At 39.6% G+C, this 17,410-nt stretch overlaps 1 protein-coding gene across 1 annotated transcript in view; it reads left to right on the top strand.

Moving 5' to 3' along the window:
• TAF4B (TATA-box binding protein associated factor 4b) overlaps positions 1-17,410 on the top strand; it is a 156,503-nt gene that overhangs the window by 28,380 nt on the left and 110,713 nt on the right. The window contains exons 2-5 of the mRNA XM_017859976.1: positions 4,988-5,133; positions 7,328-7,435; positions 14,343-14,504; positions 14,611-14,733. Coding sequence (XP_017715465.1) covers positions 4,988-5,133; positions 7,328-7,435; positions 14,343-14,504; positions 14,611-14,733 — 539 coding nt within the window. The remainder of the gene's footprint in view (positions 1-4,987; positions 5,134-7,327; positions 7,436-14,342; positions 14,505-14,610; positions 14,734-17,410) is intronic.

Raw genomic sequence — 17,410 nt, 5'->3', positions numbered from 1 at the left:
GTAATCCCAGCACTTTGGAAGGCCGAGGCGGGCAGATCACGAGGTCAGGAGATCGAGACCATCCTGGCCAACATGGTGAAACCCCAACTCTACTAAAAATACAAAAATTAGCTGGGCATGGTGGCATGTGCCTGTAATCCCAGCTACTTAGAAGACTGAGACAGGAGAATCGCTTGAACCAGGGAGTTGGAGGTTGCAGTGAGCCGAGAAGACTGCACCACTGCACTCTAGCCTGGTGATGGAAACTCCATCCTCCAAAAAAAAAAAAAAAAAAAAAAAAAAAAAAAAAGCTGAGGGAAGGCCGAGAGAGAAAGGAACATGTTTATATCCATCTTGTTAGCATTACCTTTATTTGCTTTTCTGGATTTTCTTCATTTGTTTCTTTGCTTCTGAGCTACCATCCTGAAGTACGCTTTCTTAGTACAATAGCAGCTTTTCTTCGCACCCTATTTCCCTCTGTGGCTTCTGTTTGTAACAGTTTTTACATTCCCTATATGTTAATTTCGCAAAGATATAATTCTATACATATTGTTCTATACAATAGGTTTTTAAAACCAATTTATGAAAGGAGAAGTAATAAATGCATTCATACTGGCCGCAATTAGCATAATTACCCGGAGTGCTCTTTTTTTTTCCACGTGAATTTGAATTACTGCCTTGGTCACTGATACCAGGCCCTGAAGAACTAAATCATTAGTGTTTAAGAGAATGGACTCATCTGCTACTAATGATCTTCTCATTTAAATTTTTTTTTTAATTGTTTGGAGAGCAGGGTCTTGGCCTCTGTCGGGGGCCTGTGCTGGAGTGCTTGTGGATGTGATTATAGCTCACTGGCAACCTTGAGAATTCTTGGGCTCGAAGAGTGATCCACCTCCAAGCCTCACAGTAGCGGGATCAGAGCAGTGTGCAGGCCACCACACCAGCCCTACCTTTTAAACCTTTTTTTTTTTTTTTTTTTTTTTTTTTTTTAAGAAGATGGGGTCTTGCTTTGTTGTCCAGTCTGGTGGTCTCAAACTCCTGGACTTAAGCAGTCCTTCTGCCTCAGCCTCCCAAAGTGCTGGGATTACAAGTGTAAGTCACTGTGCCAGCCTGTTTTAAATTTTAAATGTCTTTGCCTTCCTTTTTTCTTTGTTTTGAACATTTTACTACTATGTGTCTTGGTATGGCTCTCTTTGCACTTACCTTACTTGGGGTGTCTTGAGCTACTTTGATGTCAAATCTACTTTGAAGATTATTTTCCTTCAAATTTGGGAAGCTTTCAGCTGTTATTTCTTTGTTTTTTTTTTTTTTTTTTTTTTTTTTTTTTTTTTTCCCTGTTCCTTTCTCTCTCCCCTCTCTTTCTGGTACTCAAATTATGCCTATGTTGGTGTCTTTAATGGTGTTCCATGTTTTCTGAGAATCTGTTTATTTTTCATCATTCTTTTTGTTCTTTGGATTGCATAATTTCTATAGATCTATCTCAAAGTTTGCTGATCTTTCTTTTGCCAGTTCAGGTTTACTTTTGAATCTCTTGTGAATTTGTTACTGTAATGACAGAGGTTCTGTTTTTTAAAAATAATATTTATCTCTAGTGATATTATAGATGTATTACACCTTCCTTTACTTCTTTAAGTATGGTTCCTTTTATACCTTTGAATATACTTATAATTGTTACTCTGACATTTATTAAATCTGACATCTAGTCTGCCTTACCGGTGGTTTCTGTTGCCTGCTTTTCCCTGTGTTTATGTCACACTTTTCTGTTTCTTTACATGTCATAGTTGTTAACTATAGTGTAGCAACTCTTAATACTGGTCCCCACTCCCTTGGGTGTGTTACTGTTTTTTGATTTTTTAAAAATGTCTGTCTGGACTGTTTTAGTGAGGTCTCCTTTTGCTACAATCAGCAGCTGCTGATGTTGCTTTTTAGAGGGCACATCCTTGAACATGAGCACTGTCATCCTTAGCAGGACTTTCTCTGTCTCTTTGCCTCATCTCTCTGTTAAGCTATCTGCTTATGCTGGTATCACACCTGGCTATTAGGATCCACTCATTGCCAGCGGATTGCCCTGTTGTTTTCGACAATGCCCTAGAGCCTAATTTGTTCCACAGTCTGATCCAATTAAATTTGGGCTCCTTTACAGAGGTAATTTTTTAGGCCAGTGTTTGAGGTTTGTTCTGACCCAAGGAGGACCCTTCTTAGTTGTCTCTTTGGTTTTCTTTGGTAAACTAGTAGACTTATGGTTTAGCTTGTATCTCTTATGAAGCTACAGCCTCCTCTTAATTGCTACTTTGTATTTGAGGGTGCCTTTAGCCTTGAACTTCTCCACTCTGTTTAACGTAAAGACATTTCATTTAGGGAGATATTGGGAGCAGAGGTCGGGACTGTGGCTTTCTTCTCTCTGAGTAATGTCCCTGCTCTAGGAATAGGGTACTGGGTGTGGGCAGTACTCAGGTCTTTTCTGCTCACCTCTCTCAACATGGAACCTCCACCTTATGAAAGAGCTGGGGTGAGACACTTGAGTTCTAAGCGTTCTCAGTGTGCTGTCCTTGAAGTACAGATTTCCTTTTATGAATGGGAATGGCTGAAAGAAGGGAGACTTGAACCTCTACAATGCACCTGTCTCAAGTTTATCCTCTTCAATATGTAGCTGGGATGGGGGTGAGGATTGGTAGATGAGAAATGCAAGTGACCTGCTCCTCCCAGGAAGATACCATAGCCTTAGATTGGGAGGTTAGGAGAGAGGGAGCCCTGTGTTCTTGGCCACACTCCCTGGAATGGAATTTCTGTCATGTTGAGACGAGAAGGGAAAGAGAGGGGAGTTGGTTGCAGCTCAAATGCCACATACTCTTGCTATTCTTACTGAGTTTTAGCAGATCTCCAATAACTGTAGTCATTTTCTGTATGCCTTAGGACAGTTTCCAAACGCTTTTTTTTTTTTTTTTTTTTTTTTTGAGACAGAATCTCTCTGTGTCGCCCAGGCTGAAGTGCAGTGGCACGATCTCGACTCACTGTAATCTCTGCCTCTCAGGTTCAAGTGATTCTCGTGCTTCAACCTCCTGAGTAGTAGCTGGGATTACAGGTGCCTGCCACCACACTTGGCTGATTTTTGTCTTTTTCAGGAGAGACAGGGATTCACAATGTTTGCCAGGCTGGTCTCAAACTCCTGGCCTCAAGTGATCTGCCTGCCTTGGCCTCCCAAAGTGCTGGGATTACAAGTATGAGCTACCATGCCTGGCCAGTTTCCAAAAACTTTGAATGGTTGTTTTATAAAAATAATTTTCACCAGTTATGTCTATTTTACTGGGGAACAGGGTTGTAGAGATCCTCTTGCCACCATTCTGAAAATGGAACTCCAGCTCTGAATATTTTTGTTTGTGCCTCCTTTTGACACAAAATACTTTTTTAAAGAGATTTTATTTATATTAAGACACAGTGTTGTGCTCTGTCACCTAGGCAGAAGCGCAGTGGCACCATCATAGCTTGCTGCATCCTTGAACTTTTGGACTCAAGTGATTCCTGCCTCAGTCTGTTGAGTAGCTGGGACTACAGGCACACACCCACTGCATTTGGCTAATTAAAAAAATTTTTTTTGTAGAGACAGGGTCTCACTTTGTTGCCCAGGGTAGTCTCAAACCCCAGGTCTCAAGAGATCCTCCTGCCTTAGCCTGCCAAAGTGTTGGGATTACAGGCGTGAGCCACCAAGCCTGGCCAAGAATTACTTTAGGTTAGAAATACTGAGTTACAGGATACGCAAATGGAAATAAATTTTGCACAGTCATGTAAAATTGAAGAAAGTAGTTAGTTGTACCAAATTGTCAACCTAAAAGAAAGAAGCTGAGACCAAATTAATATAGTGAGTTTATTTGGGCCAGCGTTGAGTACAGCTGCCCAGGACACACAAATTGTCTTGGGGAGTGCCTTTGTAACAAACAGGTTTTTAAAAGCAAAAAAGGGGATAAAGAATGGGTTGATTAAAACGTTACTTGTCAGCCAGATGTTGTGGCTCACACCTGTAATCCGGCACTTTGGGAGGCTGAGGTGGGAGGATCACTTGAGGTCAGGAGTTTGAGACCAGCCTGGCCAACATGGCAAAACCCCATCTCTACTAATAATATAAAAAAATTAGTCGGGCATGGTTACGCATGCCTGTAATCCCAGCTACGTGGGAGGGTGAGTCAGGAGAATCTCTTGAACCCGGGGGACAGAGGTTGCAGTGAGCCCAGTGAGCCACCTAGGCGACAGAGTGGGACTCTGTCTCAAAAAAAAAAGAGTTATTTGTCAGGAATCCTCATTGGTTTGCAGAAATAACATTGATTGGTTATACTTTGTTGAACTATAGAGTGTGGTTTATGTTATCTGGCATGTGGCATTGTTAGGTTACTTTAAAGTTACTTGTGGCTACAGCAAGCAGTTTCAAGAGAGGATTGATTACATAGCAAAGGGGAGTAGTAAGACCTAATTGCTGTCTCATTTTAATGCCTCTCTGGGGGAGGTAATTTTAAAGGGCTCACATTTATATATATTTTTCTTTCTCAAATTTTATCTTTTCCATATAGACCAGCTAATTGACCAGCCCCATTTACTGAATAGTCTCTCCTTTCCTCATGAATCTACAGAGCCTTTTAGGAAAATGTGATATGACATATCTGCATGAGTTGATTTGGGGGTTCTCTATTCTATTCCAGTGGTCAGCTTATTCAGTCTTATGCTGTTAACCACACCATCTTAATTACTGTAGCTTTATAGATAGTTTTGATGTCATGAAGGAAAAGTGTTTTGCTTTCTTCAGGAACATCTCATTATATTCATAGATTTTACATTTTTAAATAGCTTGGAGTAAATTACATTTGTTCATCTTTGTATATAAGTAGCAGACATGAAATTCACTATGTACTGAAGACATCATTTTAAAGTGTTGAAAGAAATGGGAGAAGAAAATATGTGATGGTTATGCTGTATTTATTGGCTCAGAGGTCACTTTTTTTTTTCCTTTTTTTAAATATAGGAACCGTTTTGATTAAAAGTAACAGTGGTCAGTTGATGTTGGTATCTCCTCAGCAAGCTGTAACAAGAGCTGAGACGACAAGTAACATAACCTCAAGGCCAGCAGTACCAGCGAATCCTCAAACAGTCAAAATCTGTACAGTGCCGGTAATATACCTTAAATATTTTTCATCTTTCTTTGTTTCTCAGCTGTAATTTTCATATAAATGTTGTGTATATGTTTGCTAGTAAACAATAATGTAAGACATGATTCTGCTTAGCTTTTAAGTCAGCTTCCCTTGAATATGTCAATTTAATAAAGATTTTGGTTTTGTCCTCTGATAATTGCCAAAATAGTACATTCAGTCTTCATATTCAGATTTTATGTCCTCAAAGGAATGTTCAGAGGGTTCTTTCCATCTTTTTTGAGACAGGGTCTCACTCTGTCTCTCAGGCTGGAGTATAGTTGCGTGAACATGGCTCACTTGGTTCACTGCAGCCTCAAGCTCCTGAGCTCAGGTAATCCTCCTGCCTCAGGCTCCCATGTAGCTGGGACCACAACTGCATACCACTATGCCCGACTAATTTTACTTTTTGCAGAGACAGCATGTCACTTTGTTGCTCAGGCTGGTCTTGAACTCTTGGACTCGTGACAATCCTCTTGCCTTGGCCTCCCAAAGTGCTGGGATTACAGATGTGAGCCACTGCACCTGGCCTATTTGCATCTTAAATGGAAAGAATATAATAATTCTGCCTCCCTAGTAGCTGGGATTACAGGTGCCTGCCACCACGCCTGACTAATTTTTGTGTTTTCAGTAGAGACATGGTTTTGCCATGCTAGCCAGGCTGGTTTTGAACTCCTGACCTCAGGTGATCTGCCTTCCTCAGCCTCAAAGTGCTGAGATTACAAGCGTAAGCCACTGTGCTTAGCCAGTTCTGCTTTAATTTTAAATTTTGATAAAATAGTAATTTTTTTTTTTTTTGAGACAGTTTCGCTCTTGTTACCCAGGTTGGAGTGCAATGGCACGATCTCGGCTCACTGCAGCCTCCGCCTCCCAGGTTCAAGCGATTCTCCTGCCTCAGCCTCCTGAGTAGCTGGGATTACAGGCATGTGCTACCACACCCGGCTAATTTTGTATTTTTCGTAGAGATGGGGTTTCTCCATGTTGGTCAGGCTGGTCTCGAACTCCTGGCCTCAGGTGATCTGCCCACCTTGGACTCCCAAAGTGCTGGGATTACAGGTGTGAGTCACTGTACCCGGCCTATAGTATTCATTTTTATTTGTATCTTATAGAAATTATCTTTAAGAAATACAGATATCTGTTGCATTTCATTAACTTGGCATTGTTAGAATGACTTATTTTACATTCATGGTGATCTTTCTAGATAACTGAAGCTTATCTTGTTTGATAGCGTTAAAAACATTTTTATGAAGCCAGGCGCGGTGGCTCATGCCTGTAATCCCAGCACTTTGGGAGGCCGAGGTGGGTGGATCACGAGATCAGGAGATCGAGACTACCCTGGCTAACACGGTGAAACCCTGTCTCTACTAAAAATACAAAGTATTTAGCCTGGCATGGTGGCGGGTGCCTGTAGTCCCAGGTACTCGGGAGGCTGAGGCAGGAGAATGGCGTGAACCCAGGAAGCACAGCTTGCAGTGAGCCAAGATCACACCACTGTACCCCTGGGTGACAGAGTGAGACTCTGTCTCAAAAAAAAAAAAAATTATATATATATTTTTAATGGGTATTTTACTTAAATAAAAAATGCTGAATGTAGTTTAGCATTTTTCTTGATGACTCAGGCTCATTGTAATGACAGATTGCATTGTTTTTTGTTGTAATAATCATTCTCTGCCAGTTTTTTTTTCATTTTTGTGCCCTACTAATTTGATTCTAGGTCCTGAAACAGTCATTATCTCTGTTACCATATCTGTCAATAATAGCTACTCCTTCCCTTTGTAGTTTGGTTTAATGACTATGGGTTGAGAATAGAGGTTAGCAGGTTTTTGTTTATAATTAAATATTACATAAGAATCTGTATTTTTTCTGTATGAACTAAAGAGTCAAGATTAATATTTTAATGTTGAATACTGTAATATTTATTTAGTTTGAAATTTCAGATAAATGGGTTATTTATTGAATCAGTTGCCACCTTAGAAATATGAAATGAGTGTCATCTGGGCAGCTGATCAGTTCAGTTAGGTTTGTAGTACAGAATGTGCATAAAACACATAAGGTTATAATGCCAATCATAACAAATACATTTGCTGTCATAAAGTGTTCTAATGTTCATGATAGTACTGATTTCAAATTACTAACGCTAATGACTTTGTGTTATCTTGCTCCCCTCCACCGCCAAGAACTCTAGCTCACAATTAATCAAGAAAGTGGCAGTGACACCTGTTAAAAAATTGGCACAAATAGGAACTACTGTGGTAACCACTGTTCCGAAGCCTTCCTCAGTACAAGTAAGTTGTACTGGCCATTCGTGCACTGGTTATTCTCTTAACTTAAAAAAAAAAAAATCATTTAGTTATTTCCTGTTAGATATATAAGTTAATATGTGACATTGAAGATAGCAATTCAGTGATACATTATGGCACTTATCAAACTGGGAACTGTTGGAGGTATGGGAAACAAGATAAGCATGGTGTATATTCTTGGAATACCAGTTTTACTTCAGTGTATTAAATTAATACAAATCTGCCTAATAACCATGTGTTGCAGTATCTGGAAGCAGGTGCTGAGATAAAATTTGGGATATATAGGGATAAATACCCATGGAAGGAAAGGAGAGTAGGTAAGAGTTTGAACTAGATGCAGGCCCAATAAAGCCTTAGCCAACCTAGTGGAGAACTTTGGAGCATATATGGCCTGTCAGCATTGTCCCACTGTGGGCTAACATGGTTGGCTGGGTTTAATTCCTACTCTCTGTTCAGTCATTGGATGTGGACTTTCCTGGGAAAGTTGCCTTTGGGCAAGGTGATCCTCTGCAGCTGAGGGAAGCCTGAGGGAACTGATAAGTGGAGACTGTCTAATATCATTCCTAGCAGCGAGTTAGGACAGTACATATCACTCCTTGTCGTGGTTCATCACAGGCTACTCCTTGCATCACTTGGATCTGTTTCTTCATACATGTTGGAGATCAGCTGTTCTGGGATTCTCATGGTTTTCGTCTTTGGGGAAACAAAGAGGAGGTTAATACGATGAACTACAGTCCCCACTGCTGCAGCTGGTTTCTGGTGGCACCTGATATTAATTATTTCCCTCTTCCACTCTCCCTTCCTAGATTCCTTTCACCCTCAACTACCAGCTATACTGGTCTTCATTAACTTAAGTGATAACATGACCAGACCCTCATCCCTGAGGGATCTGTGGTCTTAATAACCATCTTCATTTGAGGTCAAGGTTGCTACACTTGTCTATTTATCATTACAATTGGGCAAGGAAATATAAGGAAGCATTTAAGTGAATCTTCTGAATCACATGGATTCGCCACACATACTTCTTTTTGCCTCCATTGTGTAGTAGCAACCCTACCTCCTCCAGATGATGGGAGTCAATTACCCTTCTGAAGATAATTACTCTTCTCTTTCCTGCTGGATCATGGTTATAAGGAACCAGAGTGCAGCCATAGTGTTTATTTTATTTTATTTATTTTTGAAGACAGAGTTTCGCTGTATCGCCCAGGCTAGAGCACAGTGGTGCGATCTTGGCTCACTACAACCCCTACCCCCTGGGTTCCAGCGATTCTCCTGCCTCAGCCTCCCAAGTAGCTGGGATTATAGGCATGTGCCACCATGCCCAGTCGATTTTTTGTATTTTTAGTAGGGACGGGGTTTCACCATGTTGGCCAGGCTGGTCTTGAACTCCTGACCGAGTAATCCATCTACCTCAGCCTCCCAACGTCCTGGGATTACAGGCATGAGCCACCACACCCAACTCAGTGTCTGTTTTTAGTGTCTGTAGGAACTCTTGCTTTGTCCTCTGGTGGAGGTGTTTGTTTCCTGTGGGCAGAAATGGGAAACAAAATGTCCTCCGGTGAGTCTTTGTTGTGAGTGATGATAAGTGGGGCCATTCATGCTGCTTCTCCTTGATTCCTTGATCTTTGGGTTTGTCCTATTGGGGACGTAGTACCATATGGAAATTTTTGATTCAGTTAGTATGCTGAGTCTTGGAGGATGGAATCCCATATTCACAGAGTATTGCCTCTATGTTTGTACTTCACCTGTACCTCTTGCAGGCTGTTCTAAAATTTTACTAGACTCCTGGTTTCTGAGTCAAGACGTGATAAAACCAGTGGATCCAATAGTCCTGGGACTATGCATCTTCTTGGAGCATGCTATGTGGAATCCCATGCTACTGGATCAGACCCTCTTTTGGTGTTACAAACTTTAACCATACTGCTCACATTCTTTTCCTCTAACAGAAATGATGAGCAGTGAATCTGATTTTAAACATAGTATTTTTCTACTAATACCATTTGTTGGCACTTAACATGCTTGACACTTTTTTAGGTGCCTTACATTCATCATCTCGTTTCATCCTTGTGACTATACTATAAGAAAGTGTCATCTCCATTTTATATGAAGGTTAAGAAGCTTGCCTGATTTCTGCTAGTATGTGGCAGAGTGAGGATTTGAGCCTTTATCTGACTCTGGAAACTGTTCTTAATGACCTGTGTACTGATTATCTCAAAACTTACTGTATTTTTTTTTCTTAGGATAAATTCTAAGGAGATTATTGAGCCAAATAATATAAATTTAGACCTATTGATAGCTACTATCATACTGTTTTATGAAGAAGTTAACCACTTTAGACTATCAGTACTTTGAGTATATCAGTTTTTCATTGGATATAGTTCTTAAAGATTCAGTACATAAATGACACCACAGATTACAAAAATATATTGCAGAGAGAAAACATACTTAGCAACATGATCTTAGATACTTAAGATTGCCATTTGTACATTATGGCTCTTCAGGACACAGAGAACAAATTATGTTGTGCTGGGATAACTGAAGGAACTCCACTACACTACTTCTTCAGGGCCCTTTTGGGAGCCAGGGCCCTTTTGGGAGCCAGTGGTAAAGTGTGTTTCTTGGATATTACTTCTTAGAGTGTATCAGGGATTCTCCACATCCATGGACTTTAATCTGTCCCCTGCCAGCTGCAGCCACAATTCTATTTCTGTGCTCTCTAAATATTTGCTCTCTTAATAGTTCTAGAACGTGAAAGCTTGTGTTCATTTACTTAGTAATCATAGTCAGTGAACACTAATTATATTTGTAGTTTTTTAAAAAAATTACTTTATTTGAAACATAGAGATGAGGTCTTACTCTGTTGCCCAGGCTGTTCTTGAACTACTGGGGCTCAAGCAAATCCTCCTGCCTCTGCCTTGCAAAATGCTGGGATTATAAGGATCAGCCATTGCACCCAGCCTATATTAGTAGTTTTTATAAAAGAGACAACCTGGAGTCTGTGAATTCAGATGAGGGGGAAAATCTTTACTAAGCTTTAACTAAAACTTAGAATTTCTTTCAGCTATGAATGTAGGCTTCAAACTACGGAACCATGGAGTATTACATTGTGTTAGTACATACCTGTGACTTTGTCACTAGAAATAATTGAAATTTGTGTGTTTCCTCATGTCCGTAGGTATCTTAAAATGCTCATGCTAATCTGTCATTGATATTTTTGTGTGGACCATTTATTTTTCCTAATTTAGGTTGATGCATATTTTAAGTTGGGCTACTCCTTAGTGGTAGCCTAGAGCAGTGGAAATTAGTAAAGAATGAAGTTAATGATATCTGTCCACTTTAAGGGATAAGCGTCTCAGTTTTAGACATGGAAATAAGGAGCTAGAACTTAAAAATGAGAGAAGCTACAACTCCTTGTACTTGATTGTCAGACTGTAAAGGCGAATGTGTGTGTTAAGAAATTTTGGAAGTATTTTCCTATTAGGCTTAGTCTAATAAATGTAACACAAGGACTAGTTAGAAATCTTGTGTTCACTTTTATGTTGTATTTGATGAAGATGTAGTTTGGCCCATTGTTAGGTTGGAATCTAATGTGCAAATGAATAGTATTTCTAATTAAATATGAACATACCTAAAGTGATTGCTCTTTCAGACAGGTACAGAAAATGACCCTCCTTAAAATGCTATTTCATCTTCTCAATTTCCATACAACTCATTTTATTGGCTCTGTGTAGAATTGATTTTCACACGTTTATTTCACATATACTTCAGTCCGTTTTCCTCCTGTCCTCAAAACATGCCTGTCAGTCAGTGCAACCTTGCAAAGCATTAAGCATTGAAGTTACTATTGGCTGGTCTATTGAGTCAAAGGCAGAGTTGTGATTGAGTTTAAGACACTTTGGGCTGGGCACGGTGGGTCACACCTGTAATCCCAGCACTTTGGGAGGCCTAGGCGGGTGGATCACCTGAGATCAGGAGTTCGAGACCAACTTGGCCATCATGGTGAAACCCTGTCTCTACTAAGAATTCAAAAATGAGCTGGGTGTGGTGGTGGGCGCCTGTGATCCCAGCTGTTGAGGAGGCTGAGGCAGGAGAATCGTTTGAACCAGGGAGTTGGAGATTGCAGTGAGCCGAGATCGCACCACTGCACTTCAGCCTGGGTGACAGAGCGACACTGCGGCTCAAACAAAACAAAACAAAACAAAAGGAAAACACTTTGAAGGGTGAGGAGAAATGGCATTTATTAGGCAAAAAAGGAAAAAAAAATCTCAGCAAAGCCAGAGGGGTTCCCATTAACAGGCCCCTATCTCACAAATTGAATCTCGGGGTCACCACACAGGAACAGGAGAGGCCAGGCTCCTCCGCCTTGCAAAGGGCTGATCTTCCCGAGGGTCCACCCCTCCTCCCAGTGGGCAGGCGTGTGGGCGATTCTTCTGGGACCTTCACCGTGTCTTCTGGGTTGCGTCTATCAAGATCATCAGGCATTAGATTCTCACGAGGAGAGTGCAGCTTAAATCCCCTGCATGTGCAGTTCATGAGAGGGTTCATGCTGCTATGAGATTCTAATGGCGCCGCTGATCTGACAGGAGGCAAAGCTCAGGCAATAATGCTCACTTGCCTCTGTGTGTCCCTGTTCTTAACAGGCCACAGACCCATACCCGCCCGCGGCACGGGGGTTGGGGACCCGTGTGGTGAGATACAAGTAGTAGCTATACTAGAGAGTGTTATGAAGGACAGATTTTTTTTATCGGAGACAGGATAAAAAGAATTCCATAAATGTCCCCTCTTCTTACAAATGATAGGATGTTTTTCCTAAACTCACATTTCAGTTGAACTTTAGCTTGCTTCCTGAGGGAGGGGGACAGTACGCATGCCCCCATGGAACCTGTCCTGTCAGTTCTCAGAGGTGATCATAACTGCCAGCTAAAATTCCAGATTACACTTTCTTAATTATGGAGAGAGTTAATGACTGATTATAAGACAGACTAAAGAAAGAGGCTTATTTACTGTACATAAAACTAAAAATTTATTAGAAAATCTCCACAAGAATTCAGAAGAAACTGCGAGGTCATTGTCTCTGGAGAGCAGGACTAAGGATATGAAAAGGAGGGAGACTTCCTTTTGAATGTTGCCTTTGAGGCTCTATCTATATTTAACAAAATTGTACTAAGGTGTAATTTTTAATTTTTTCTCTTTTGTTAAAAACTTCATTGTTAGTTCTAGTCCTCATCATTAATCAGTAATTTAAAATCTTATTAAAGTTTTGCCAGGTGAGCTTTTAGTTTACTTTTCTTCTATTATCCTTATTCAGTATTGAAATATGTTACAGCCTTTGTCATAAAATGAACTGAACAGCTTTCCTTATTCTGTTTTTCTGGAACATGTTGTCTAAGACAGGAGTTAGGCAAAAGTGTGGAAAAATCACATGGAAAGTATCTGAGCCTGGAGATTGAGGGAGGGAGGTCTTTTTGGTTATCATTTCAATATCTTTAATTTGTCTACTCTAGTTTCTGTGTTTTGTGCTAATTTTGTCACTTCATGTTTTTCCAGAAACCCTTTTGGTTTTGTTTCAAATGTGTTAGTATATGGTATTTAATATTTTTATTATGCATTAATATGAAATATACTTGCAAACAAGACTACATGTAATATGAACACATATGTAATATGTTTGCTGTTGAAAAAAATAATAGTAAAATGAAGGCCCATATACCCCAAACCCACCTTAGGGCTACCGTGTGTCCCCACCCCTCTCCTGTCAATTCTCAGCATTTTAAATGTTCTTCCTGTTTGTAAAGAAATTTTTTTTCTGGAGACAGGGTCTTGTTATGTTGCCCAGACTGGTCTCAAACTCCTGTCCTCAGGCAATCCTCCTGGCCCAGCCTTCCAAAGTGCTGGTGTTGTAAGTGTGAGCCACTACACTTGTCCTCCTTCCCATTTTTTAGCCTCAGAACATTCTTGTCTAATATATGTTCCAGTCTCTCTAATGTGGGAGATTTTGTCGTACATTCAAATTCACCTATCTTGTCTATTATAGAAGGAAGTTTTCTTGAAGGTGATAGCAACTTGACTTTTTTGTGTTGCATGCTTGTAGAACATAGACATTTAAATTAAATGATGGTGCATTGTTCAGTTTTCTGTGTGAATTGTATGTAAATACTATTCCTTATTCCTGATCCCCAAACTTTTATTATATTCTTAACTTTTAGTGTTTGTCTTTAAAATAAGATTGTTGCTTTATCTCAATGTGATTTTCTAAATTACTACCTGACTTGTGATTTCTTGTATGAGGTTTTTGTCCTGTAGGTGGTGCTAGAGTCACACCTCATTTTGATAGAAGGTAGAGGAAACAACTGAAATTCTTTTCAGTGTGAAGATACCACATTTTATAATAATTCTTCATGCTTACTTTAATAGTCTACATAAAAGCAGTTTATCTGAATGTTAGATAATAAGTAGATTGCTCTGCTCTGTTCTTAAGAAAAAGCAGAGTATTCTATGTTGTCATAGACTTTCAAATACTTCTTGGAGTGTTAATAATATTTTTTGAGGACTTATTTGCTTTAGCACTGTTTTTCACAAAAAATCTTAGGACAGCAGGTACCATTGCTATCCCTGTTTTTGCAGAGAGTAATCAGGATTAGCAGGATTAAGTAACTTGCCTGCAGTCAACACTTGGTAGGTGGTAATGAAATAGTAGATAGATGTGGTGAGAATGAAACCCAGGTCTGCCAGACTCAAGAGTTCCTAGAACTGTGTTATATTACCTTAGACTAGTAGAGCATAACATAAAACCACAGATGTCAAAATTAACTTGTCTGATGAGTGTGAAATGAGGCACCCACTAATGTGTCATAGTAATACATGCCTAAATATTTAATACCTTTAATTTCAGTCTGTGACTGTGCCAACCAGTGTCGTCACAGTTACTCCTGGAAAGCCACTGAATACTGTAACTACCCTGAAGCCTTCAAGTTTGGGAGCATCATCCACTCCTTCAAATGAGCCCAATCTTAAAGCAGAGAACTCAGCAGCTGTTCAGGTTAATCTTTCTCCGGTAAGCTCTTACTTGCACCTTATATAAATCTTGTTCCTTGCAAGATTTTTTGAATTGTTTGCTCACTAACACTTGTGTTTGCTTATATTTACATTTTCATATTTAGACAATGCTAGAAAATGTGAAGAAATGCAAGAACTTCCTTGCAATGTTAATAAAACTAGCATGTAGTGGATCACAGTCCCCAGAAATGGGACAAAATGTGAAGAAGCTGGTGGAACAACTTTTGGTAAGTAGTGCTATAAAATCCTGCAGGTTCTGGTGGAATCCATATAACATGTTTTAATTGGGAAATGCATATTTTTAAATGATATTTATTTTAATTAATTAATTAATTAATTAATTAATTTTTTTGAGACAGAGTCTTGCTCTGTTGCCCAAGCTGGAGTGCAGTGGCGTGATCTCGACTCACTGCAACCTCTGCCTCCTGGGTTCAAACGATTCTCGTGCCTCACCTTCTCGAGTAGTTGGGATTACAGGTGTGCACCACCACACTCTGCTAATTTTTGTATTTCTAGTAGAGATGGAGTTTTGCCATGTTGGCCAGGCTGGTCTCAAACTCCCTGGCTTCAAGTGACGCACTCGCCCTGACTTCCCAAAGTGCTGGGATTACAGGCATGAGCCACCAAGCCCAGCCTGAGATTTATTTTAAATGTAGTTCTTGATAAATTTTGTCTTTTGCTTCTTGAAAGCTTTGTAAAGATTATTAATCTTGGCTAGATAAACCTATTGTATATTTCTTTTAAAATTTACCTTTTAAAATTGTTTATGTTTAAGATATGCAACATGATATTTTGATATATATATTATTTCTGTACATCAGTCTTGCCTCCCTTACCATACAGAGGGCCTCGGAGAGAAGAAGGTTCATTATTTAGTCAATAGGAAATTGTTGTTAGAATTATGAAATCTTGCCTGGGTGCAGTGGCTCATGCCTGTAATCCCAGCACTTTGGGAGACCGAGGCAGGTGGATCGCCTGAGGTCAGGTGTTTGAGACCAGCCTGGCTAACATGGTAAAACCTTGTCTCTACTAAAAATACAAAAATTAGCCAGGTGTGGTGGCACATGCCTGTAATCCCAGCTACTTGGGAGGCTGAGGCAGGAGAATCGCTTGAACCTGGGATGCGGAGGTTGCAGTAAGCTGAGATTGCACCACTGCACCCTAGCCTGGACAGCAGAGCAAGACTCTGTCTCCAAAAAAAAAAAAGAAAGAAAAGAATTATGAAATCCCAAAAAGCCAGGCTATCAATAGATAATGAAATTCAGTTCTCGTATGTCCAGATAGACACGAAGCTTTGGGACCACAAAAATTAGTTACTGCTCTTAGGCCTCACTTTCCTTATCTATAAGATTCTCATCTTACAGATGAGAATGTTAAACATGATGATCATTGATATTTTTATGAGTGCCAAGGTGCTATGTCTTTTAGCCACCAAATTATATGCCTTTGGTTTCTTACGTCCTCTTTCAGGTAAAATATATAGGTACACTAAAAAGAGTGAAGGTGGAAGTTAGCAAATATTTCATATTATATGCTTAAGGCATGCTGAGGACGTAACAGACAAATGGATTTGGATTTTTTGAACTACTATAATATACAGATTTCTCTCACCACATAATTAGAATTTTATTTTCACATAAAATTGTCCTTTTTTCCCCAGTAGAAAATGTGTATATTTCAATTATCATACAGCATAAACAAGCTTAGTTTATAAATATTAAAATACCGTCTTTACTACTGTTTTTAACGCTGCCTGTAAGATGTTAGAAATAAAGCACACTTGAAATGGTTAGTTTTCATTTGGGAAGATGTTTTATTTCGGATGTCTAAAATACGTCATACTAACAAATTTTAATTCAACTTTTGGGTGTCTTTTTAAAAGTAAACATTGAGCTTTTGATCTTCCCTTTTCAAGGTATGCTAGTTTGGAAAGGGGATATGATGACTTGTTTCTCTGAAATGGAATACTCTAGATGAAGAGACATGATGGAAAGGAACACATATCCCATAAAATATTAAACATGGGTGAATTTTATGGACAGATAGGAGCAGTTAGGAATTAATCAAATATTGCCTCTAGTTTTAAGATCTGTTTACTTTAGAACGACTAAACAGCAGTTCTAAAATAATTTGGTTTCAGGATACCTTTATATTCTGAAAACTTGAGGACTCCCCAAGGCATTTTGTTTTTGTGGGGTTAACATTAAAACTGAAAAATGTTTAACATTTTTTTATTAAAAAAAATTTTTTTGAGGCAGGGTCTTACTCTGTCACCCAGGCTGGAGTGCAGTGGCATGAACAAGGCTCCCTGCTGTCCTGACCCTCCTGGGATCAAGCAATCCTACCACCTCAGCCTCCCAGGTAACTGGGACCACTGACATGTGCCACCACTCCTGGCTCATTTTAAAAATTTTTTTGTAGAGACAGGGTCTTGCTATGTTGCCCAGGCTGATCGCAAGCTCCTGAGCTCAAGTAATCGTCCCACCTCGGCCTGGCAGTGCTAGGATTACAGACGTGAGCCACCGTGCCCAGCTTGTTTATTAAAAAATAACAGTAAACCCATTAAGTGTTAACATAACTAACATTTAAGTGAAAACCGAGTTTCCAAAACAACAACAAAATTGAATGAGAAGAGTGGCATTGCTGTACCAATTTTGCAAATCTCCTTAGTGGCTGACCTAATGGAAAACAGCTGGATTCTCATATGTTCTTCTGCATTTAGTCTGTTTTGTGATATGTTATTTTTTTGGAAGTATTTGGAGAATATCTGGTCTTGTGAAGAGAGGTGGTTGGAATAGTGATTATCTTATTAAAATAGCTTTTCTCCAGATCATGGTGGATAGTCTTTAGAGTCTACTGGTTTATCTTGCACCCTGAATGGATCTTTTAGCCACGTATGATTTT

The sequence above is a fragment of the Rhinopithecus bieti genome, unplaced genomic scaffold (genome assembly GCF_001698545.2).
Source record: "Rhinopithecus bieti isolate Rb0 unplaced genomic scaffold, ASM169854v2 scaffold_51907, whole genome shotgun sequence".
Taxonomy (NCBI): domain Eukaryota; kingdom Metazoa; phylum Chordata; class Mammalia; order Primates; family Cercopithecidae; genus Rhinopithecus; species Rhinopithecus bieti.
The sequence above is the reverse complement of the archived record's forward strand: the minus strand, read 5'-3'. Positions and strand labels throughout refer to the sequence as shown.